Raw genomic sequence first — 26,833 nt, 5'->3', positions numbered from 1 at the left:
GGAAGCCAGGCTAAGTGATTCTAAATTGAGACTTTCCATGGGGACACCTGGGTTTTAGACCCTGCTCTGCCACTAACTTAGAGAATTATTTCAACTTCTCAGGACCTCAGTGTCTTCAGTTATAAAATGAGGGATTTGGACTGGATGAAGACCGAAGGGTGAATTGTGCAGTGGAAGAAGCCTCCTCCAAATCTGCATGACCTTGGGCGAGTTACTTAATCCCTCTGGGCCTCATTTTCCTGGGGCTCAGATTGGATGGCCTCTGGTCTTCTTTCTAGCTCCAGCACCATGACCTTATGACCTAGCTATAGTTTTTGTCATCTTTGGTAGGACAATCAGACATTAAACTGAGAATCCTTCATTCCACGTGCCAATGAGCAGACTAGGGATATCCAATGCATTGAGCTGGTTATCCCTGAAAGACAATGTCTTTCTGCTGGGGGTAGATAACCACACTTGTTGAGTTTTTTTCTTTTGTCACCTTTTTATCTTTTATGCATCTTGGATTGCATTCTATGCCAAGAGGATTCACTACGGACTGCACCTTTGCCCCAGTGGTAGTCCTGGTGTGCCCCAAGGTCTTCCAGGAATGGTACTATGTTTTGTAATTATCCAGTGATAATAAATCTGTTAAGTACTTTTGCCTGTGTTGAATTTGGAATATTGAGATATTTCACAATTCTGGCTTCTGACAAATGTAGTTTGAATAAATTAATACAGGACAACATTACTGATTTGCATTCAATTCTAAAACTTTGTGAGCAGAGCTCATAATATTTTTAGATTTGAAGGTGGGGTTATCTGCTATACATTGATGGGAGAATTCTCTGCATCTGCGTTTCAATCAAGCAGAAAAAGCCCTCAGAACACTCAAGAGTTGGAGGACATAGGGAGCCAAAGTAGTTTTATCTTCATGGTGTATTGAGTGGCCTCTCTTTACATTAGCCATTGCTTTACTTTGAGAACTGTGACCCACCCTCACAGTTTGAGGTGCTAAGGATATATGACTTTCTGCCATTAGAAGTGAGTTTAAGTGATGGATTAAGCCTGTTGTTATTGCTTTATTTATTTATTCATTTTTGATTTTTTTTTTTGGTGGGGCATTCAGGGTTAAGTGACTTGCCGAGGGTCACATAGCTAGTAAGTGTCAAGTGTTTGTCTGAGGTCAGATTTGAACTCAGGTCCTCCTGACTTCAAGACCAGAGCTCTATTCACTGTGCCACCTAGCTGCCCCTCATTTTTTTTTTGTATTTTTTTTTTTTAGGCAATTGAGGTTAAGTGACTTGCCGAGGGTCACACAGCTAGTAAGTGTCAAGTGTTTGTCTGAGGCCAGATTTGAACTCAGACCCTCCTGACTTCAAGGCCAGTGCTGTATCCACTGTGCCACCTAGCTGCCCCTGTTATTGTTATCATTACTTAATATCTACTGTGATTGTAAGAATCCTCATTTTGGGAATCTCCTTTAGTCTTTTTTTATTTTAAGGCAATTGGGGTTAAATGACTTGCCCAAGGTCACACAGCTAGTAAGTGTCAAGTGTTTGGTCTGAGGCCACATTTGAACTCAGGTCCTCCTGACTTCAAGGCCAGAGCTCTATTCACTGTGCCACCTAGCTGCCCTCCCCCTTTTTTTTCTCTCCTTTAGTCTTTAGGCTAAAAAGTAGAGCAGGGGATAGAGTGTTGGACCTGGTCAGGACCTGGGTGACTCTGGACAAATCATTTTTCCCTTTCTCAGCCTCTATTTCCTCATCTATAAATGGGTATAATATTAGCACCTACCTCACAGGATTAGTGGGAAGATCAAAGTGAAGTGAACATAATACGTATAAAGCATTTTGCAAACCTTAAGTACTATATAAATATTAGCTATTATTATCATTAAGTAGTAGAAACTATCACATTAATTATGGTTTATAGTAATCCTTTTTTCTTACTTGTTAAAGGGTTAATAGTTTTCTTGAAGCATAACCACTTCTAGCTTTGTAAATTTGTCAAATGTGCAGCAAGTTTTTTTTTCTTTTAACTTTCACAAAGCTTTTGTGCCCCATCCCTGTGAAGATAATAATAGTAGTTCTAGTCAAAGCTGTTTTTATCAGGATATTTATTAATAAACAAACTGAGCAGACTGCCTACCCTGACATAACCCAAGTTCCCAATGTCACTGACCTTATATCACCCTTAGGTTAATTATGCAAACCAGTCCGTTTTAGGTTTTCCCCCAGAAAAAGAAAAAGGCACCTATATCTGAGAGCCCTGAGGAGTCTTCAGAGATTAGTCCTGATTGTAGGAAGCACTATGCGCTCCAGAAAGACTGCCCTTAGCTTAGGCAGACACCTTCCCATCAGTGGAGGCTGGCAAATATTTGAGGTCACTTGCAAAGGATGGAGCCTCGTTTGACAAGAACTACTTTCCCAAGAGTACCCTTAGTAGTGTATAAGCAGAAGCAGTCCAAGTGTAAATGGAATTGTTGCCAGGGACATCATAGGCCCTGAAATGGCATAGATACTTGCATTGATATGGAGATGGCTGGCACAGGATCAAGGGAAACATTCTGACCTGGACCTGTGTACCTGAGGAAGCTGTGAATGACCTTCCCACGCTGTCTTAGATTTCCAACCATGATCTGTCTGGATATAAATCATCTCACATATCCTTCAAGAATCTCAGTGGAATATATGGAAGTTGTGCTTTGGCTTTTGCTTTCACCTATTAGGGGATCAGGAGTATTGTTTACCACAAAATTATTCTTTTAGAAGACACTGCTCCCCTTGTCTGTCTTTCTGACTCTTGGAACCTAGAGCACAGGGGTAGGAAGTGGGTTGTTGTTGTTGTTCGTCCTTTGTTTTCCAAAAGGACTGTGACATCAGGAAGGTGATGCCATGACTTGCAAGTGAACTGGATTTAAGTGAGAGAGGGCTGTGTAAAGTCACCAGCCTCACTCTCTCTTCTGGAGCCATCTGGGACCAGTGGCAAGATATAGATCAGGATGACTGGAGATGGCCCCTGATGCAGTGGGGGACCTTTGTCTTTTTAAGTTAAGGTCTTACCCAGGTCTCAGTTTGTCTGAGGCAAGGCCCATTCAGTGATTAAGGCTAGGTAAGAAATGAGGCAAAGAATGGCCTCTTTTACTTAGTTAAAAAAAAAAAAAGAAATCAATCTGATAGGTGAAGACTTCAGGGTTTCTGATCGTAACAGAAACAATTCCTACTTATACTCACTCTGATCGTCAGAATCCAAACAATGACCAAGTGAGGCTTGGACTAGGACCTATTGTTGGCCAATCAGTGAGAGCCAGAGTGATTTGGGTTTAAGGTATGGTCCATAAAAAAGAAATCTAGCTGGTAAACCCCAAGCTATCTTGCTAGGTTTCAACAATTGAAATTTATATTCCTTTGGGCAGAGCACTTGTAGGTAAGGGTATGATTCCCCATAGAAGAAGAAGAGGAAGTGGAGAGGGAGAAGAGGGAGAAGGAAGGAAGGAAAGAAGGAAGGAGGTAGGAAATAGCAGGGTGAGGAGAAATTCCTGATGGGAATTGAGTGGAGGGTCTGAATTTGACCTCTGTAAAAGGGAGATGTTAGAAATACAGACGGGATAGGCAACTAGACAGAGTTAGTGATTTCCTGGTGGGATTACTCTGGGAAAAGGGAGCCATCCCACCCCCCCTCTCACAGCTGAAATTTTATTTCTCCTTCAAAGCCTAGCTCAGATGTTGCTTCTTCCATGAAGCATTCCGGGATGCCTGTAATGGGACATCCCCCTCAGAGCTCTCTTAGTAAGTCAGGCCTTTTTTGTTTGTCTCGGCTATCTGTGTACTTATCATTTTGAGATATTTTTAGCTTCATGAAACTGCTTAATCCTATTAATGAAATCTCCCCCATCATTTAGTTTCCGGAATTATGAAGGTACTTTGAACAAGATGGTAACATCAACCTTATTCAAAAAAGCCATAATAGCTTTGTCGTTTCTCTTTCTAGCGTCCTGAGCACCTCAAATGTCCCTAAGACGTTCCGTAAATAGAATGGCAGCCATATTCACACTTCCTGTCCCAGGTGTGTGAATCACAACTCTGGCTTGTGAGGGAATATTACCACCAAAAATAATTCTTTCGATAGCAAAAATGCTCATAGTCACATGGATGTTTAAGGAAGAGAGATTTTGACAGCCTAATGTACACTGTATATAGTAAAGCAAAGTGTAGAGATGTCCTTGAGCTTGTAGTCTGATTAATGGACAAAAATGAAAACTATAAACAGTCAACCAAGCAGTTGTGTTTGTTGGGTGCCCATTGTATATATGAAACTAGGGAGATTCCAGGTTGGTCAGCTTCTTGGAAATAGGACCTATCCAATTGAGAGATAGGAGGATGCTTGTGATTTTGAGGGGTTTAAAGCCTGGTTCAGGGAGGTGAATTTGATCAGAGCTTTGAAGGGGACAGCTACAGTTGTGGAGAAGTAGAAGAATCTTGTTCTATACCTTTTTTTTTTTTTTTTGGTGAAACTGGGTCTTCCTATCTTGCCCAGGCTGGAAATGTAATGACCATTTACAGGTCCAACCCTGCTACTGATCATTGTGGGAGCTTTGACCTACATATTGCATTTCTGACCTGGGTTGGTTTGGTTTGCTCCTCCTTTGGAGCCTTGTGGGCCCCCATTTCAGGGGCTGACATTATTAGTGTTAGACACCCAAGCAGCTTAACTAATTGTAGCCCAGCACTACCAAACATTCTACCAGTCTGAGCTTCAGTATCTGTGTACCACCGTGCTGTTCTTCAGTCATTCAGTCATATCTGACTCTTCATGACCCCGTGGACCATAGCATGCCAATACTGTCCATGGGGTTTTCTTGGAGAGACACTTGAATGGTTTGCCATTACCTTCTCCAGTGGGTTAAGGCAAACCGAGTTTAAGTGGCTTGCCCAGGATCACACAGTAAGTAAATGTCTGAGGCATGATTTGAACTCAGGTCTTCCTGACTCCAGACCCAGCACTCTATCCACTAAGCCACCTCTGTGTGCCACCATACCTGGCTTATATCCTTTCTCATAAGAATGTTGTGAGAATGAAATGAGATAATAGGCGTTAAAACCTTCTGACCCAAAGCACGGTATCATAAAGTGTCAAAGAATATTTAAGAGTTGGAAGGGCTCCCTGAGGCCATCCAGTTCAACCCATACACAAACAAAAATCCTGTCCATTATATCCAATAAATGGTCATCCAGACTTTGCAGGAAGACCTCCGGCAAAGGAATCCAGTGTGTGCCAGTGCAGCCCATCCACATTTGGATATCTCTGCTACTTTTCAGTAAGCTTTTTCTTAGAGCTAGCCTGAAGATGCCTCTTTGCAACTTCCACCTTGTTTTGCCCTCCGGGGCCAGGCAGAACAAGTCTAACTTCTCTGCCATAGCTAGCCCTTCTGATGGTTAAAAGATAGCTATGATGTCTTCTTTAAGTCTTCTTTCCTTCACACCAAATGCCCCCATTTTCTTTAAACAGTCCTTGAATGGAATGATCTCAAGGACTTTCACTGTCCTGGTTATTCCTCCCCGGGTGATCTCCAGCTTGTAACTGTCCTTTCTCAAAGTTGTATCCAGAATCCACTGTTGCAGCGAACCAGATGTGGTTCAACTGTGGCAGAGTACAATGAGACTGTCGCTTCTTTAATGCTTCCTGCTATCTCTTTTTTTTAACTATTTAATTAATTTTTTGTTTTCAATATCCACTTCCACAAGATTTTGAGTTCCAGCTTTTCTCCTCATCTCTCCACCACCCCTACTCCAAGATGGCATGCATTCTGAATACCCCTTCTCCTAATCTGCCCTCTCTTCTATCACCAACACCCCCTTCTTTTATCCCTTTCCTCTTCTGTTTTCCTGTAGGTCAGGATAGATTTCTATACCTCATTGACTGTGTATCTTATTTCCAAGTTGTATGTAAATCGATTTTTAACATTCATTTTTAAAACTTAAAGTTCCAAATGCTCTCGCTTCCTCCCTCCCCACCCACCTTCATTGAGAAGGCTAGCAATTTGATATAGGTTATACATGTGGAGTCATGTAAAACACTTCCATAATAGTCATGTTGTGAAAGACTAACTGTATTTCCCTCCATCCTATCCTGCTCTATCATTTATTCTATTCTCTCCTTTGACCCTGTCCCTCCTTAAAAGTATTTGCTTCTGATTACCCTCTCCCCCCTCTTCCCTCCCTTCCATCATGCCCCTCTCTCTTATTCTCTTCCCTCTTATTTTCCTGTAGGGTAAGATAGATTTCCATACCCAATTGAGTATGTATGTTATTCCCTCCTTAAGGCAAATCCAATGAGAGTAAGATTCACTCATTCCCTTTCACCCCCCCTTCCCCTCCACTGTAAAAGCTTTTTCTTGCCTCTTTTATGTGAGATAATTTACCTCATTCTACCTCTCCCTTTCTCCTTCTCCCAATACAATCCTTTCTCACCCCCTAATTTTATTTTTTACATATTATCTCTTCATATTCAACTCACCCCGTGCCCTCTGTCTATATTTATATTCCCTCCACCTACCCTAATGCTGAGAAAAGTCTCATGAGTTACAAATATCATCTTTCCAGGTAGGAATGTAAACAGTTCAACTTTAATAAAATCCTTTATGATTTCTCTTTCCTGTTTACTTCTTCATGCTTCTCTTGAGTCTTGTATTTGAAAGTCAAATTTTCTATTCAGCTCTGATCTTTTCATCAATAATGCTTGGAATTCCTCTTTTTCATTGAATTTCCATTTTTTCACCTGAAGGATTATACTCAGTTTTGCTGGGTAAGTGATTCTTGGTTTTAATCCTAGCTCCTTTGACCTCCTGAATATCATAGTCCAAGCCCTCCAAGCCTTTAATGTAGAAGCTGATAAATCTTGTGTTATCCTGATTGTGTTTCCATAATATTTGAATTGTTTCTTTGTGGCTGCTTGCAATAGTTTCTTCTTGACCTGAGAACTCTGGAATTTGACTATAACATTCCTACAAGTTTTCCTTTGGGGATTTCTTTCAGGAGGTGATCGGTGCATTCTTTCAATTTCCATTTTACCCTCTGCTGCTAGAATATCAGGGCAATTTTCCTTGATAATTTCTTGAAAGATGATGTCTTGGTTCTTTTTTTGATCATAGCTTTCAGGTAGTCCAATAATTTCTAAGTGATCTCTCCTGGATCTGTTTTCCAGGTCAGTTGTTTTTCCAATGAGATATATCACAGTTTTCTATTTTTTCATTCTTTTGATTTTGTTTTATAATTTATTTATTTCTCAGAGTCATTAGCTTCCATTTGCTCCATTCTAATTTTTAAGGAATTATTTTCTTTAGTGAGCTTTTAGACCTCCTTTTCCATGTGTCCAGTTCTGCTTTGTAAGGCATTGTTCTCCTCATTGGCTTTTTGGACTTTTTTTGCCATTTGGGTTAGTCTATTTTTCAAGGTGTTATTTTCAGTATTTTTTTTTTAGGTCTCCTTTAGTAAACTGTTGACTTGTTTTTCATGATATTCTTGCATCACTTTGATTTCTCTTTCCAGTTTTTCCTCTACTTCTCTTACTTGCTTTTCAAAATCCTTTTTGAGCTCTTCCATGGCCTGAGACCAATTCATATTTTTATTAGAGTCTTTGGATGTAGGAACTTTGACTTTGTTGTCTTCTTCTGGTTGTATGTTTTGATCTTCTTTGTCACCAAAGTAAGATTCTATAGTCTTGAGTTTTTCCCCCTCACTGTTTGCTCATGTTTCTAGTCAGTTACATGACTTTTTAAACTCTTTGTTAAAGTAGGGCTCTACTTCCACTGTGGAGGGCATACTGCCCCAAGCTTCAGAGGTTTTGTGCACTTGTTTTCAGAGATACTTCTATGGACCTGTTAATTTTCAGTTCTTCCAAGGCGGTATGATCAAAGGTGAGGTGTTTACTCCTTTCCTGGCCTATGCTGTGGTCTATGAGTGACTGCAAGCACTCTTTTCTGCCTTGGAACTGTGAGGAGGATTCCCTTTCTGCTGCTGCCATAAGCTCTGCTATGCCAGTGCTCCTCTTCACCCCAGGACCTCTACTCAGAACTTCGACCCAGATCCAAGCAGGGGCAGAAAAAGGGAATCCTGCCTCAGCACCAGCAAAGAGATCCCTGCAATCCCCCTCTCATTAGCCACTCAATTCCCCATCGTCAATGGGCTGAGATAGCTGGCCAGACTGCGCTCCTCTCTCGCCCAGGTCTGACTGACCTTTCCTACTGACCTTCTAAGTTGTCTTTGGAGTTTGTGGATTGAGAAGTGTGAAAACTACCACAGCTATCAGTAATTCAGTCCCCTGAGGCCTGCTCTGTTCTGGTCTTTGCCTGCACATCCCTACACTGATCTGCACTCCTCTCCCAGCCCAGCGCAGCAGACCTTTCCCATCAACCATCCAGGTTGTCTTGGGCTGGAAATTTGTTTCACTCTGTATTTTTGTGGGTTCTGATGATCTAGAATTTGTTTAGAAGCATTTTTTACAGTTATTTGGAGAGGTTTGGGGGAGAGCTCAAGCAAGTTACTGCTTTTTCTTTGCCATCTTGGCTCCGCCCCCCTGCTTTCCCTCTTTTAATGCCTAAGGTTGCATTAGTATTTTTGGCTTCCATAGCACACTTGACTTACTGAGCTTGTAGTCTGCTAAAACTCTCAGGTTTGCAAATCCCTCAACTAGTTTATAGGAAGTTACCTTAGTCATTGAAAGTATTAGCTCCTTTTATATTTTCTCCATTTTTCTTGTTTTTCTTTATTTCTCATTGATGAAGTGCACTACCCTACCTCCTGCCAGAGAAGTGATGAACTTGAAATGCAAGATGAAACATACATTTTTTTTGGATGTGGCCAATTTGGGAATTTCTTTTGCTTGACTGTGTGTATTTGTTATAAGGCTTTTTTATTGTTGAATGGGGGAATGGGGAGAGTACAAAGGGAGAGAAAATGAATTCTTGTTAATTATAAAAAAATAATAAAATTTAAGTTAAAAACCTGAGCTGTTATTTAGCCCATTTAAAAAGTTTCATATATATATACATATATGTGTATGTGCACACACGTATATATGCTATATGTACAATTTAACAAGATAACAAAATTACTCTGCTTGTGTCCCCTTTTTACACTTTTTTTTTGCTTCCTATACATTTTTTTTAATTGATGCTTTTTTAGGCAGAAATTATTACTACCCCCTGGCCCTTCCTTGTAAGAAATATGAATTCTCTAGTAAAATAAATTAATGTATTGGCTATGTTTGAGAATGCATATCTTTTTCTATATCTCTGTCCATTACTTCTGTCAATAGATAATTAGGAAATATCTTTTGTTTTGTTTTTGGACCAAATATTCTTTTTTTACCTCCTCGGGGTTTCTAATTCTCAGAGTACTGGAAGCCTGATTTTTTTTTAAGTACTTATTTTTCATATGTAGAAATGTCTCTTTTTTAAGGCGTAGAAATTAGTAAACAGGGTCAGGACCTCTTAATAATTAAAGAGTATAGGGTGGATAAAACCTAACACTGTTTGGAATGTGATAAATGCATAAAAGAAATTCCAAAGAGATTTGACAAGGGGGAGGGACCATTTCTAGTTGAATAATTATGAAAAGCTTCATAGTGGAGACAACACCTGAGGCCATTCTTAAAGAAAGGGAAGAACTTTCTCCAAAAGCAGTAGTAAGAAAAGGGGGTATGCTCCAAGCAAGGCATCGGCAAGAGATGTTTGGACTTGAGATAATTGCCAGACATTAGAAGTTTCTGGGTTTAGCAAGAACATCAAAGTGGTGTTTGAGAGGTGCTTTTCAAGTAAACTTTCCCAGTTTCTTCATTATTTAAAATGTTTTCCTTCATTTTTTTGAGAGGAAAAAACTCCAACTGTTTTTGCTATTGGGTATATGTCCAGGTCTCTACAGAAGAGGTAAAAAATCTTCCACAGCCATGCAAACACTCAGACCTCCAATACACTGCTTACAACACAGGCTTTCTTTCACTTGACAAAAAATGTGGAGCACGAAGGACTTGTACCCTTTCCTTCTTAGTAAAGATGACTTTCCTGTCTTCCTCAGGGATGACCCCAGGATTTAGGTCACCTAGCCAGGGAAAAGCACTCAAGGTTGCTTAGAGATGTGACCTTTCCCCCTTCTTTGAATCCAATCTTCCCAACTAATGGCAGAGGGAAGAGATAGTTCTACAAAACTATACATCTCATGTATCTGTAGAACTCATTTTTTTTGGATCAGATGATTTAGATGGAATCCTTATTCAGATATAGGTTGGACTAGGTCTCAGAGGTCCCTTCCAACTCAAATATTATGTGATTCAAGCAAAATTAGGCAACTGCCTAGGGACTTAGGTTTAGAGTAGAGCAGCTTGTGTCTTGTGTTTTTTTCATTTGCATGCAATCCATTGTGGGTGGTAGTGGTTCTGAATGTGTAGGTGAGTTGACTCTTGTGTAATTGCTCCTGGTGTCTGACAGAAAACTGTTCCCTTCTTTAGAAATTCAGAAACTAGATGACGATTAAAGAAGGAGAATACCACTATGGAATAGCATTCTATTTATAGAACTATCCATTTGGACACCTTGAAAACACAGAATGGTGGTGCTTTCTTTGTGGTGACTAAACTGGATTTAGTTTTTATTTTCCTGAGGATAGAGAGTATTTTTTTAGGGATGACTATTGCATTTTCTTCTCCTTAGTTTGTCTGCAAGAAAAACTAGGTTTTGCTCCACACAGATGCTTAAAATTTGTAAAATCATAAATAGAAGATTGTTTTATTGATAAAAATATTTAACAACCGGCTCTCAGGTATACCTTTAAAGTTTAATCTCCATTATTAACCTCCACCCCCTCCCAATTGCTCTAAGTCCAGACAATCAACAGAACAATAAATCAAACCCTGGTTTTGTAGTGTTTGCTGATTTCCAAGATGTAAGGGCCCATAACGAAAATTTTACAATGGATTGGTGGTTTGAGCTGGCTCCCTGCCGGTCCCTTTGTTTCTCTGGGCCTCAGTTTCACTGTCCATAAAGTAAGAGAGTTAGACAAGGGGACTCTAAAATCTGAAATTTTTCATGTGATAACACAGATTGAATTAAATCTGTGGATATTATAGTAGCTTGACTATAATGAATAGAAGAGGTTTCTACTTTCATTCCTGTTAACTTCAGCAGTTTTGATTAAGGTAAACATTTTCGAGTCTCAGAAATTCAATTACTTTGCCTTACTCTGCTTCCTGATTTGCTAATTGGGAGTTGTGAAATCACCCCCAAATTGGGTAGCAATGGAAAGAAGCATCCAGGGACCCAAGTGGCCTGCAAATTGTGCAGACAATCTGTGTAAAGTTGCTGATTGCAACATGTATTGCGCTTCACAGGTGGGTGTTATATGATATTGAGATTGAGCTGCAAAGTAGAGCACAGTTCAGCCCATTTTATTAGAGGTGCTTAGCTTTTCTTTTGTTCCTTTCTAATCATTATAACAGCTAATATTTACATAGAGCTTTAAGGCTTTGCAAAGCTGTTTACCTATGTTATGTCATTTGATTCTCAAAACAATTTTATGAGGTAGGTCTATTATAATTGCCATTTTAAAGATGAGGAAACTGAAGCTTAGAGGCTGTAGCTTGCTTGGGAATCACATAACTAGTAAATATCTGAGATTGGATTTGATCTTTTTGCCTCCAAGTCTAGCACTCCATCCACTAGGCCACCTAGTAGACCCTGAACGAGAGTCCATCAAGAGATTTCAAGGGGTCCTTGAACTTGAATGGGGGAAAAATTACATCTTTATATCAATATAATTGTTTTCCTTGGTAATCCTTTGTATTTTATTTTATGCATTTAAAACAATATTCTGAGAAAGGGGTTCTTTATAGTTAAAGAACTTTATAAATGATAGCTATTATTATATCTTCTTAAGAAGCTACAAGAAAGATTATTAATGGGCAACAGTGAGAACAAATAATCCTTCAATGCTAGTATCTTCCCTTTGTGATTAAATCTTGTGTATACAGACTTCCTAAAGGGCCCATAACACAAAAAATGTTTAAGAACCGCTGGACTAGACCTTTATGGAATCATAGATCTGGAAAGAATATGAAAACACTGTAAAGTCCAACTTGTTTCATTCTACAGGTGAGGAAACTGAGGCCCCAATGAGGGGAAGTGACTGACTGGGGATAACAACAGTGAGTAATAGAGATAGGATTAGAACCCTGGTGTCTTGAATCCTAATGGTGTAATGTTACATGCCCAGCCACTGTAAGGACTGCTTTGGCTTTTGCATGATGGTGGGTTTTTATTTGTATATACAATGAAATGCAATGCAAAGGTACAATGATGTATTCTTGGGTTTTAGAGAAGTGAAATATGATTTTAGGAAGGATGAACGATCTTCAGTTTCCATTCCCCCTCCACCCCAGAACAGGGCTATAAAAGGCCAGAGATCTGGAAAAATTGTGATTAGACTATCATAAGAACATAAACAGAAAGAGCACTTATTAAAGGTAGGAGTTGGGGAGAAGGTTCTTTTGTAGCTATGTTTCTTTTATGTTGTGTAGGGCTTCCACCCTCCCTCCCCATTTCAGAGTTATTCCTTAGCTGATCTTGAGCAGCTGTTGAGGATCAGCATTAAATTACAGCAGGTTCTCTTGCAGCTTTTGGACAGGAGAGCATTATTTTAGTGGGACTTTTCCTATTTTCTTAGAAATTGCTTGAAACAGATGGATGTTCAGTGTTAGCCTACAGCTCTAGTGTGTGTGCATGTGCATGTGTGTGTGCTAGTAGAGTAGAATAGGGATGTAACAGTAGCTTCACATGCTTCTCCTTTCTTGTGGCCTCTCCATATATTACATTCATGACAAATGGAAAGCAGTCATGTGGAGACCATGGTGTTAAATGAAATAGAACTTTTCTTGAGGAGGCCAATCTAGCATCATGAATTTTCTTCATTAATATAAGAGTTTGTCCTTTTTTTTTTTCTTCCCTGAGTCACAAAGTGGTGTAGGGAAATAAAATACTGGCCATGGAGTCAGTTCTCTTATTTCCTAGTGGTGGGACCTAAGGCAAGTAACTTAAACTCCCTGATCCACACTTTCTTCTGTGCTGAAATGGGTGTTATAACACATATCCGTCCCAGAGCCCATTGGCTCTCTTGGTCGTTGAGCTATGGCCTCCTTGGAGGACTTGAACTCCATCCCTCAGCAGCCCTTTCTTCTTTTCCTTCTTAGAGCTAGGGAGTTTAGAATCTCAATGATTGCAATCCAAGAACTGAAGCAGACCTTAGGAGCAGGAGCTAAGGTTAATTCTGTCTTCAACTTTTGGTTTAACTGTGTAAATTAACTGTGTAAATCATCTCTTCTACTGTGAGGGAGAAAGCCAAGGCAGTCAGTGCCTTTCATTGTATCCATTCTCCATTTTGGGCATCTAGGCTCATGGCCTTAGGTCTAAGTGGCTTGTTCAAACTACCTCCTCCCAAACCCCACTCCCTCTTCTGATCACCCCTACACCTCCACGGTCCCACTCCAGCCCACTTTACCCGTTGCTTAATCTATTCCTTTGGACCTTTTGGAATCACAATGGTCCATAAACTCTCTTATACATTTTGTAACCTCTTCCATTGGCAGCTGCTTCTTCTCTTACTCCTAACTCATGGTAAATCAAGGTGGGGGGGGGCTCATTTCTTGCTCTTTACTGCTAATTTCAGGTAATTTCTCTACCATCATCCCATCACCTTTGCTCTTTTGAGCATATCATCTTTCATCCCATCTGCCCATACCAACCTGTCCCCATCCTTGTTACTTTCATTTGCCATTCTGACATGACTGATGGTCTTCTTTTCAATCTTTTTCCCTGCCATCATCCCTGCAGACTTAAGTAGTCTGTTGCTAACCCTTCAGCAGAAGATGTATGACCACAGAATTCCTTGAGGTTCTTCTTCACTCTAACATCCTTTCTCTGACCCCACTTCAGATGAACACCATGACCATACTTATACAATACCATCTCCAGGAATTGCACTACTTCTAAGAGCTGTAACTTTTAAATTCCATTCTTTGATTACAACATCTTATCCCACCTATGCCCCTCTGTCTATCTCATTGAATCTCCTCTTTGCCCTTTTTTGAGCTTCAGTCCCTGGACTCATTCCAGTTCTCTCACTTATACTCTGTTTTTACTTTCTTCTAGTAACCTAGGAGGCTTCTTAACCTGAAGTCCACAGATTTGAGGGGATCTGTGAACTTGGATGGGAAAAATTAAATTTTTATTTTCACTGACATCCAAAATTTAGCACTTCACCCCATTATTTAAAAAGATTCTGAGAAGGGTCCATAGGCTTCACCAGACTGTCGAAAGTCAGTCAGTCAATAAACATTTATTAAATTGTTACTATTTGCCAGGCACTGTGCTAAGTAGTGGGGATACCAGAAGAGGCAAAAGATAGTCCCTGCCCTTAAGGAGCTCACGGTCTAATGGAGGAGAGAACAAGTAAGCAAATATAGACAAATTATATATAGGATAAATAGAAAAAAATTAAATGAAAGAAGGCACTAGAATTAAGAGGCATTGGGAAAGCCTTCCTATAGAATGTGGGATTTTGGTTGGGGCTTAAAGGAATCAGTAGGTGAAGATGAGGAGGAAGATCATTGCAGGCATGGGGGCAGGGTGCACATGCTATGAGATGAGAGATGAAGTGTCTCGATCATGGAACAGCAAGGAGGCCAGTGTCACTTGATCAAAGAACATATGGTAGGGAATAAGGGGTAAAGAAGATTGGAAAGGTAGGAGGGGGCCAAGTTATGAAGGGTTTTGAATGGCAAAGAGAGGATTTTGTATTTTATCCTGGAGGCAATAGGGAGCCACTGGAGTTTATTGAGTGTGTGTATGTGTGTGTGTGTGTGTGTGTGTGTGTGTGTGTCTATGTATGTGCATGTGTATGAGGGTGATGTGGTCAGACCCGCACTTGAGGAAAATGACTCTGGAAGCTGAATGGAGGATGGGCTGGAGTGAGACTTGAGGACAGGCAGACCCACCAAGAGGCTATTAAAATAGTTCAGTTGTGAGGCAATGAAGGTCAGCACCAGGGTGGTGGCAGTATCAGAGGAAAGAAGAGGGAACATATGGGAGATGTTGCAAGAGCAAAGTTTACAGGCCTTGGGAGCTTGGACGTGGGAGGCGGAGAGATAGTGAGGAGACCAGGAAGATTAGATTGGGAGCCTGAGGGCCTGGGAAGATGGTTTTACCTTCCACAGTAATAGGAAAGGTAGGAGAGTCCATGGCACAAAAAAAGGTTAAGAATCAGCTTGGACACACACACCCCTTTAATGTTAAACTAGATGCTAATGTAAAGTCCCATGTCATGGGGCTCTTTGCAGGGGACTTGTGAATCCTCGTCCCTGTATAACCTCCATTCTTCAACTCATTACCCTGCTTCTTTTCCAGCAACTGACTGATTTTATCCACTATCAATTCATGGTACTTGGCTTCATTTGGGCCTCCTGACTGCTCTTAACTTCTTCATGTACTCCTCTTGTCTCTTCCAAACCTCTATGCCCCTACTGTTAACATTTACTTACAAAAGAGGCTGTATTATTTACTGGATAGAATTCTAGACCTGGAGTCAAGAGAAGCTGGTTTCACATTCTGCCTCATGGTCAAGCCATGTCATCCTCAAATACAAGCCTTAATCTCCTCATCTGTAAAATGATTGGGGCGGGGCTAGGATTGAATGACCTCTAAAGCCCCGTCCATATCTAAATCTGTAATCTTGTGATCTAGCTTTCTATTTCACAGAGTAAATTGAAACCATCTGCCATGAACCCCCTCAACTCTCCTCTAAGTCCATAAACCTTTTCAGAATTACTATCCTTTCACCTCTTTTCCCGTGGTGATAGAATAGAGATCTTTGCTACTCACCAAGGCCCATGCTTCTACTTGCACCCTTGACCTACACCTTCAAGCTTCTTCTAGAACATTATTCTATCAGTCATCTCTCTGTCATGCATTTTAATCTATCTTAAATCTTTTGCCATTGGCTTTTTCCTGTCTGCCTACAAACATGTCCTGGCAGCAGAGTGTAGTGGATAGGGCACTGGACTTTCTGTCAAGGTGACTGTCCGATGCTTACTAGCTAAGTGACCTGTGGGACCATTTAACCTTTCTGTGCCCCAGTTTTCCTAGAGGTAAAATGAGGGTGTTGGATTTGATGGTTTTCTGGCTCTAAATCTATCATCCTCAATCTTACAAAAACCTTCCCTTTTCCCTTATATTTTCTCCGACTATTGCCCAGTCTTTCTCCTCCCTTTCGGTGCTACATTTCTTGTAAAATTGTTTATAGCTTGCTTGCTATTTACTTTTTCTTTAACCTCTCGAAGCTGGATTCTACCCACCACTCTACAATCTCTCTCTCTAAAGCTTAGTAATGAGTCACTGATCCCAAATCTCATCTTTGGCACTCTTGTTTTTCATTAGGAGTCTATCCCTTTAACCTATATAGAACTTTTGACTCTGCCCACCTCTTTTCTATTGGGTGGTCAGAGTCTATTTCTTTCTGTTCTTTTCAAAGACAGAGAATTTCCTAGTCCTCTCTCCCTAACACTTAGAGAAGGGTTGGAAGTGCAGACACTGCTCCTTTGTTTCCTCCTCATCTTCTGCCTCACCTTGAAATGTGGGTGTTCTCAAGGGCCTGACTTTAACATTCTTATTTTCTCTGTTTACCTTGCCTCACTTGGCAATCTTATTCATTCCATTGGTTAGATAACTACCTCCAGCTGAAAGAATCTCTAAGTTGCATCCAACTCTCTGTGACCCCATTTTGGGGTTTTCTTGGCAGAAATTCTGGAGTGGTTCACCTTTTCCTCTTCCAACTCATTTTACAGATGAAGAACTGAGTTCTTAACTTAACAGAGTTAAATGACTTGCCCAGGGTCACACAGCTAGTAAGTATCTGAGGATGAATTTGAACTCATAAAGATGAGTCTTTCTGATCCTAAGCCCAGTGTACTATCTATTATGCTACCTAGCTGCTGATAAAGACCCTCATTACCAGCTGCTTCCAGGCCAGATCTACCTGGATATCCTGCTGGAACTCATTATCTCCACCCCAAACTGACTTCCTTTTTTTCTTTGTGGCACCACCATTCACCTGCTCTCCCATGTTCAGAATCTTGAGGTTTTCTTTCACTCTTCCCCTTCCCTTGCTTCATATCCAGTCAGTTACAAGAGACCATCCTTCACTTTCGTATCCATTTCCTCATTTTACCTTTTTTTGTAATTTTGTTTTCTTTCTTTTTTAAGGCAATTGGGGTTAAGTGACTTGCCCAGAGTCACACAGCTAGTAAGTGTCAAGTGTTTGGTCTGAGGCCGTATTCGAACTCAGGTCCTCCTGACTCCAAGGCCAGAGCTTTAGCTACCTCACCACGTAGCTGCCCCGTAATTTTGTTTTCTAGTCATAGACTTACCTCTTCAGTTTTGACAGACTTGTGGAGAGAAGAGGGAAATGAAATCTGAAGAGAACTGTAGCCATTGAAAGCCCAAGGTTTTACAGGGTATGAGAGCAGATTAGAAAATAGAGGTAGAGGGATAATCTACTCAGCTATAGATGAATGGTTTGGTGGTTAAGCCAAAACAAAACCAAAAAGCTGACGAAATTTGTCCACTGGTAGCAAGAGGGATTTGTTGGTTTTGCTGTCCTGGGATCTGGTGTGTGCATGGCTTCCATGATATTAGTGCCTTCTTTTCTTGGTAGCCAAGGGCCACAAGTTTGCCATTTAATCAATCAAATCTACAGTACAAATGAAAAACTGTGAGTCATTTGTGTTGGGTTCTGCATTTGCCATGGACAAGATGCCAGGACAAAGTTCTCTTCCAGAGATTTCTCCCTAGAGATAGCATTAGATTGATTGATGGTCAATGTCTTTGCTGAGGCTATTTATTTCCTAGGCATGAGTGTCCTTTTCTTCCCCTCCCCCTTAATCTATTGAATTCTTATTCATACTATAAAGCCTGACTCAAATGCCACCTTCTTAGGGAACACTTCCCTATTTTTCTCAGTCAGTGATATGTATTCCCCTCCCCAAACCTTTTATCATAGCACTTAATTTTATAGCACTTTTAAAAAATCTTTAATTTTAATTAATATCTTTGGTTTTTACATTCATTTTTGTTCTGAATGTATCTGTCCTCCTATTTAAAGTTGTATTACTTGCAACAAAGAATTTTTTAAAAAAGAAAAAATGAAGCATTTCATCAAAACTAACCAACATATCTGTTAAGTCTGACAGCAGAGGAAATGTTCCTCACCCTTAGTCCCCACTTTTGCAAAGGGAGATTCATCTAATGTGTTTTTAAAATAATTGCATATTATGGTGATCTATAGTGATGTCTTATCTTCCTACTAGACCAGAGATTCATAATTCAGGGTCTTTGATAATTATATTTCAGCATAATTGGTTTAATTTGTAATTCTATGTATTTTATTTTATGCATTAAAAAACATTATCCTGAGAAGGGTCCCTATACTTCCTCAGACTGGGCCATGCATGACATGTACTAGGCTGTAAACTCCATGAGGTCAGACAGTCAGTCTTATTTAAATTTGGGACATCTTTCCCTGCCCCCTCCCCCACCAGTGCCAGCTGCAGGAGTTTACCTAATAAATGTTTACTCTATTTATATTTTGTTTTGCTACCCCCTAAAAAGGCTATTGGGAAGATCAAATGAGAATTTATGCAAAATGATTTGTACTATAAAACACTGCAGAATTGTGAGTGGCTAATGCTGGTGATAACTAACTAAGGGTGAAGAACTGGGAGGATGTTGGTTTCAGATTTGTAATTATCCTGTACTGATAGTGGTTTATATAAGAGAGATAGTGTGATGAAGTGCTGTGTCTTTGTGTTGACTGTTATTGTTTGTTGTTTGTTTTATGTTTGCTGTTCCTTTTGCCCTGGGAAAAAAATCTCAGCTTCTAGATTATTCTAGTCAGTGGGAGAGCTTTACTTTTCTGATGAGGCTGAGAACAAGATGATGGTCATCTTCCTCATCAGTAGTCCTTTTCCAAGCCTGATTGGTTTACTTTAGGGGTTTGGGTTGGGGCAGTGTGTACTTTGGTAAATGTTTTAATGACCAGCTGCCTGGGGGTGAGGGGAATGTATGGAAAACACTCTTTTAAATTTAATTTGCATTATTAGCATTTTCTCTTTCACCTCCTTAAGTCTAGACAATCAACAAAACAACAAATAAAGCCCTGGTTTGTGGCATTTGAGGATTTCAGAGGTGTAAATACTGACAAATAAAACTTGAGAATCTATTCAAGTTGGTTCCAGCATTCCCCCGACTGGGGGCCACACCTGTGCCTAAATGTACTAGGCTGATTAAATCAGAAAGTCAGTTCAAATATAATCAATAAATCAATCAACATGCATTTTAAAGTTCCTACTATTGCTAGGCACTGGGAACAGAAATTCAGAAGCCAAACTGGCTTTTTCCTTGAGGATCTTATAGTCTAATGGAGAAGACAAGGAGGGTGACAAGTGAGACCTCATGCAAAGGTAGGTGGTGAGTGAGCTGAGTCTTGAAGAAAACCAGAGATTCCAAGAGGAGCAAATGTGGATGAAGTGTTTTCCAAGTGTGCATGCTACCTCATCATAGTGACATGTTCATTTTTAGTTTTCTTGTGATGTATGAACTTCCTCCTTTCTTCTGCCTCTTAGACACTCTGATTTCCAACAGAACTCAGCTCAAACACTTCTAACACGTCCATCCCCATCACCAGCCCCCATTTCCCCAGCTAGTATCTCTCCTACATTTTCCTTGGGTTTATTTTGTGTTTCTTTGGATGCTATGAAATGGCATGTTGTCCTCCCCAATAGAATATGAACTCCTTTAGGATAGGCTGCTTCATTTTTGTCCTTGTATTCCTAAGACCTAGCACAATACTTGGAATATATAGTAGGGGCTTAATATATGCTTGTTGATTGAATGTAGCATTCAGACTCAGGAATCTTAACCTCTGCCTTTTGAGACCTCCATGTGCCATTTTTGACCTTGGCTCTCCTGTATTTATACTTTGTGATAACATGTTTATTGGGGTGGTCAGAGTTCCATTTTGGGACATTTAGTACTTTATGAAATCTTTTTATCTATCCCCCCCTTGTCTCCTCTAGCCTTCCCATGGTTTGGCATGGACATTGGTGGAACACTGGTTAAATTGGTCTACTTTGAACCGAAAGACATTACAGCAGAAGAGGAGCAAGAGGAAGTGGAGAATTTGAAGAGCATAAGGAAGTACTTGACTTCTAACACAGCTTATGGGAAAACTGGAATTCGAGACGTGCACCTGGAGCTGAAGAACGTGACCATGTGTGGGCGGAAAGGCAACTTGCACTTCATCAGATTCCCCAGCTGTGCCATGCACAAGTTCATTCAGATGGGGAGTGAAAAGAACTTCTCCAGTCTTCACACGACCCTCTGTGCCACAGGAGGCGGGGCTTTCAAATTTGAAGAGGATTTTAGAATGGTATGTGGGGGTTGCTTTTTTTTTTTGACCCTGAACTGTGATTTCACTAGTATAGGTAACTCTTGGGGAGGAAAAAAACAAAAACAAAGACAAAACACTTTCTGCAAATGCAGATAGGCATTTTTACTACTATTTTTGTAACTACTTGGCAGTGTCAGGTCTTAGGGAATTGCCTGGAACATCCCAAAGAGGTGGGTGACTTGTTTTGCATCACACAGGCAGTCTATATCTGAGGTAGAATTAAACTCAGGTCTTTCTATCTCTGAAGCCAGCTTTAATTACTGCTCTTATTCACTCTTATTTAAAAAAAAAAAGGAAAAAGGATTAGTGATCTTGACATTTCATCTTTTAAAAATGTGAATGGTAGTTCAGTAAACTAGACTACTTATCAAATTAATGTTTTGTCAAAAAAAAGTTTGCTTTCAGAGCATATTTTAGTGATGCATCTCACACATCATTGCACTTTATTAAAGGTAGCTGCTGTGTGAACTTTATAGGTTGTACAGCTGAGGTTCAAAGGTCTTATGATGATCCTATTACAAACTGCTAGAAGAATGCCAAGTAGATTCCCGTAATTTCTCATAGGCCCATAGCATTCTAGAAACTAACAGCACTTTTTGAGACCATCTTATTCAGGGTTCTTAACTTGGGGATCAGGAACTTGGTTAAAAAATATTTTGGTAACTTTATTTCAATATGATTGGTTTCTTTTGTGCCCTTATATATCTTATTTTATACATTTAGAAATGGTATTCTGAGAAAGGGTCCTTAGACTTCCCTGGAATACTCCCAAAAGAGTCCATGACCCAAAACGAGTTAAGAATCCCTGGTCTAGTCCAACTGTCTTCGTTTTAAAGATGAGAAGACTGAGGCTCAGAAAAGAATAAGGTCACAGAGCTCATTATTAAAAAGAACCAAGACTAGAACCCAGGTCTTCTGACTTCCAGACTTGTTTTTATTCTTATTACATTAAATTTCATTCCTGCATTAATATGAAATGAGTTGTTTACAGGTCTACTTCTCTGTTGTTGGGATTCTTGAATAATACCTGATTCTCTGTAAATAGAAAATTGAATGTTCTGGTTAATAACCTAGACCAGGGGTAGACATCTTTTTTTTTTTTTTTTAACAGCCTGTGGTCTGCTACATTTTTAAATACAATAAAATTTTACCTAAAAAATTGTTTAAAAAAAATTCTTAGCTCTAGAGATTGTACAAAACCAGTAGCAGGCAGGATTTGGCTGTCAGGTCTAGTTTGCTGACTCCTTATCCTGGACCAACACTTCTTTGCCTATCTGGATGCAAAATGTTCTATCAAATGAGATGTTGTGAGGGAGGACAAAGATATCTGTAAATCTCCTTTGGTTTAGCAGTCAATTTGCTTTTGAGGAACCATTATGGTAACCTGAAAAGAATGATAGACTTGTAGATGGAGAATCTGGGTTTCCCACTTACTCCCTATGGGATTTTCAGCAAGCTAGTTCATCTTTTTTTTTTTTTTTTTTTTTTTAGTGAGGCAATTGGGTTTAAGTGACTTGCCCAGAGTCACGCAGCTAGTGACTGTTATGTGTCTGAGGCTGGATTTGAACTCAGGTCCTTCTGACATCTACTGCACCACTTAGTTGCCCTTAGTTCATCTTTTTAAAGGTTTCTCACATCTCTTGGTGGAAGCAGATGATAAAAGTTGGAATTGAAATCAGTTCCCTTATATGTATATAAAATGAAGTGTTTGTCCTAGATAACTTCTAAGGTGTCTTCTAGTACTAAATTTATGCTATGATGAGATAATTGTCCTTCTGGGAAGATATTTATATACTTCAACCTTGTAGGTTGAAACTAGTTTGTAATAGGTTGGGTTCCAAAACTTTGTAAATACGTGTTTGGAACTCAATGTTTCTAATGTTGGTTAAGCTTCTAAGCCTGTCCATGTCAGCATCTTTACTCCATAATATAGTTGATATGTAGCATTATTTCAATATGTTATTGGTTAAATGAACTTTAGTTGGGTCTAGTGGAAAGAATACTGGGCTAAGAATCAAGGGACTGGGGCTTTAATCAAGGTTGTCTTACTAAACCAGTTGTGTTGCCTCAGGCAAAGGGAAATTGAACCTGTGTGCTAATTTCATCATCTTCATCATTGTTGCTGTCACATTCTGTCTTGCCCTATGCTGCCTCATCTCCAATGACTTTCTCTAGGATAAGATGGAAATAAGAGCTAAGAAAGTGCTTTGAGGAGTAAAAGAACCATAGAAATGGACAAGATCAAGAGTTGGGAGAGGGGCTGGGAAAATTCTAGCTTATGTTGCATACCTTTTACTAGGAAACTTGAAGCAGTGATCTATGTCTAAAACTCAGTTTACAAGTTTAGTTTGAGACCACTGGAATAGATGATCTCTAGGGCCCCTGTCAGTTCTAACAATCTGAGTCTTCAATTGCAGTATTCTAGTATACATGCTTATAATATGGCCAGAGTTCTACTTTTATTTGTAGCATATCTTAATCTTTTTATGGTATTTAACACAGACCAGAAGTCCCTGCCTAGGCATCTTGTCAAAAGCAATAATCCTTCTTCCTATTAATTCTAGTGAGCCTTTATTTGGAGGAAGGAGTGAAGAATGGACAGGTTGGTGGCAGGAAGTAAAAACAAGTGAGGGAGGTTGTCCAAGGAAATGTTTGCTCGCTAAAAACAGTTCATGAACTTTATCAAGTCCGAGAACCACTTTGGAGGCAGGATGATGTAGAAGAAAGAGCATGGCATGGGATTTAGTCAGGTGACCTGGTTCTGCCATTGACTCTCTGTGAGACTTTGGATATGACACTTTACCTCCTCAGGCATCCATTCCATTTACTTGTGAGTAAAAGGAATGGGATGGACAGGAGGATTTTGTAGGTCTCTCCTATCTCTTGGTGGAAGCAATAGTGATAAAAGTTGGTATTGAAGTCAGGAAGACCTAGGTTCAAATCTTGCCTCTGACATATCAACTAGCTGCATGACTTTGGGAAAGACACTTAATGCCTCAGTGGTCCAGGCAACACTAAGGCTTTAAGTTGTAGAGGTTTCAACCTGGGTTGGTAGAGGAACTTCCTCATATGGGAGTCCTTATATCAATGCAATCATAGATGCTTATCCATTCTATTGTTAACATTCTGTGATTCCACTCAAGAAGTTAAAATAAGAATGAAGCCCTCCTACTATCTCCTGAAGAAGGCCATTGCTTTAAGAAAGTCCTAAATTTTGGGAAGTTTGCCCTCCCAGTGAGCTGACCTTTGCCTTTCCCATCTTGCATCTAGTTCTGCCTTCTGGGGGTAAGCAGAACCCATATCTGATCAGATACTTTTCCTGCCCAGAAACCTTCAGTAATTCCCCACAGAAAATACAAATGTCTGACAGTGAAGGCCTTTTCCAATATGGCTCCCAGGTGCCTTTCTAGTCTTATTATATTCCCTTTCACAACCTAGATATTCGAGGCCAGCTGGACTGCTAGCTGCTTGTCCTGCCCTCTCCTGCTTCTGGCTGTTTGCCCATACCATTCTTCATGCCTGGATCACTACCGCTTTGCATGTATCTGCCTGTTGAAATCTCTTGGTGACATTAATGTAGTTTCCTAAAATGCCCAAGACATAATGCTCTCGGGACAATTTATATACTAGAAATATCTTATTATGTGTTAAGTGTGAATAAATCTGTTCAATGTTTGAATGTTAAGGGGATTCACATACATAGTATACTTGGAAAAGAGAAATATAACTCATTTTTCCCTGTAAAGTATTGGAATGAACAGATTTGGGAGGGAATCAATCTAATACATTTGCAAAATAGTCTTTTGAAGGTTGCTTGTACATTGCCAATGATCACTAGACCCCTTTGGTTTCTGTGTGTTCAATCCTGGCCAATGTGAATGTCAACAGAGAGAGATTGGAGCCTCCTGTAGCTTCTTTCTCTGCTTATCAAGTACGGCTTGTATCTGTGAAGTTTTTCAGAGTGTTGACTGGGTAGGCAGAATCATTCTTCCTGCCCACATATTCAGCCACAACTACAGATAATTTCTATTTGATTCCTCTTCCTCTTCCCCCATTCCCTCCGAAAAGATCAACACCAAAGTCCAACAGTATCAGCATAGTATATTGCAACATTGATGATACTGGTTAGGAGGCCTTAAGAACTCCCCACTAAGCAAACAAAGGAGTAGCCAGAACATGGTGGGGGAGTGAGTCCTAAAGACTACTCTCACTTACAATAAATAGTTTTTTTTAAAAAAAAAGTTTTGATACTTTCACATAGCACCACAGTTATTTCCTGATATTCCCCTCTTTCTCTCTCTCCAGTGAATCTTCTTATGTAATAAAGAAAAACAATCAACTAAGCAAAATAAATCAACCCAAGGACCCTTCAGACAGTGTAAACAATGTTTCAGATTCATCATTCCCCCTTTCACCCCCCTTCTGCGCACACACACACACACACACACACACACACACACACACACATCTCCAGTGAAAAGAGGCTGGTGGAGCATCAGGAAATTCTTTCTTCTTTCTTTTTAAAATTTTTTTTAAAATTAATTTATTTTTAGTTTTCAACATTCACTTCCACAAGGTTTTGAGTTCAAAATTTTCTTTCCATCTCATCCCTCCCCCCTACCCCAAGACAGCATTCTAAATACCCCTTCCCCTAATCTTCCCTCCCTTCTATCTCCCCCCATCTTCTCTTATCCCCTTCCCCTTCTATTTTCCTGTAGGGCAGGATAGATTTCTATACCCCATTGCCTATATATCTTATTTCCCAGTTGCATGTGAAAACAATTTTTAAAATTTGTTGAAAACAATTTTTAACATTTGTGGAAATTATTTCTTAAGGGGATCCCAGTTACTGTCATTTCTGAACTCATACTTTCCTAACTAAAGAGTGAAAGCCAAAACTTCATAATAAGAAAAAAAATATTAGAAGGGGTAGGGAACTGTGGACCTGTAGCTGTTTAAAATCAGAAAACCATAATAGCTGGGCATCTACCTGGGCCTTTAAAATTTCCAGCAACATCGGCACACACATTTTCTTTGTTGACCTTTATATCAAGCCTGGGAGGTAGGTAGACTGTGGTTATCTGTATTTTCTAGGTGAGAAAGCTGAAAATGAATACAATTTAGTGACTTATCCAGTGTCACACAGCTATTACGTATCCAAAGCAGAATTTAGAAGAGCTAGACTCCAAGGCCCACCTTCTTTCTGCTGTGCCTTACTGCCTCCCAGAATGTGAATAAGCTTTAGTCTCTGATATTTTCAAGGAAATGTGATTGACCCTGGAGGTTGTGTTGGTCTGAGGGATGAATGACACCAATACTTCCTGTTGATTTCTAATGTCATATGCTTGAATTTATGCACTTCTCAAGCATGCTCTGCCTAAAGGGAAGGGATGTTCTTTTGAGGGTTGCTTTTATAATTATTCTCACTTTATGAGCAGTTTGGCAAATTTTTTTCATCCTTGGGGGAGAAAGAATTCTTTCCTTTTCTATCAGCAAGAAGGAAGGAACCATGGTTATGATTTTAAGTTGTTTAAAAAGAAAAACCCAACTTTTTATTGGTGTGTTTTTATTTTAATGTCCTATCAATTCCAACAATTTCTCTACCTCTTGTAACAAGTATAGCTAAGCAAAAACATGTTAGAAAATATATACCTTAATCCATACCTATAGTTCATTACTTCTCTGCCAAGAGACCTGAGGCATGCTTCACCACCAGTCTTTATTTTTTTTTTTTTTTGTGGCTAGGCAATGGAGTTAAGTGACTTGCCCAGGGTCACACAGCTAATAAGTGTTAAGTGTCTGAGGTCAGATTTGAACTCAGGTCCTCCTGAATCCTGGGCCAGTGCTCTATCCACTGTATCATCTAGCTGCCCCCCTGCACCACCTAGCTGCCCCCTACCACCAGTCTTCTGGAGTCATCACTGATCACTTCATTGGTCAGTGTCTGTGTACCATTTTACACATCACAGGATTTACTTTTTTAAACCTAGGCAGCTAGGTGGTACCATAGTGCACAGAGTGCTGGGCCAGAGTCAGGAAGATCTGAGTTCAACTCTAGCCTCAGACACTTAACTAGCTGTGTGACCCTGGGCAAGTCACTTAACCTCTACCTCAGTTTCCTCATCTGTAAAGTGGGGATAATAATAGCACCTACCTCCTAAGGTTGTTATGAAGATCAAGTGAAATAATATTTGTAAAGCATTTGCACAGAGCCTGGCACATAGTAAATACTTAATAAATACTTATTCCCTTCACCCTTTTCCTTTTGATTTAGCAAGACAGACTTTTCTGTTGCTTGCAATTTG

The 26,833-nt window shown here is 39.9% G+C and overlaps 1 protein-coding gene across 3 annotated transcripts in view; it reads left to right on the top strand.

Annotated features, from left to right (window-relative positions):
- The window catches only part of PANK1 (pantothenate kinase 1), a 70,666-nt gene that overhangs the window by 16,752 nt on the left and 27,081 nt on the right, over nt 1–26,833 (top strand). For all 3 annotated transcript variants that reach the window (XM_027839755.1, XM_027839756.1, XM_027839757.1), the window contains exon 2: nt 20,155–20,507. In XM_027839755.1, the coding sequence (XP_027695556.1) occupies nt 20,155–20,507 (353 nt within the window). The remainder of the gene's footprint in view (nt 1–20,154; nt 20,508–26,833) is intronic.

Source organism: Vombatus ursinus, unplaced genomic scaffold (genome assembly GCF_900497805.2).
Source record: "Vombatus ursinus unplaced genomic scaffold, bare-nosed wombat genome assembly UNPS02014833.1, whole genome shotgun sequence".
NCBI lineage: Eukaryota > Metazoa > Chordata > Mammalia > Diprotodontia > Vombatidae > Vombatus > Vombatus ursinus.
Note: the sequence above shows the minus strand (reverse complement) of the source record. Positions and strands in the feature narration are given on the sequence as shown.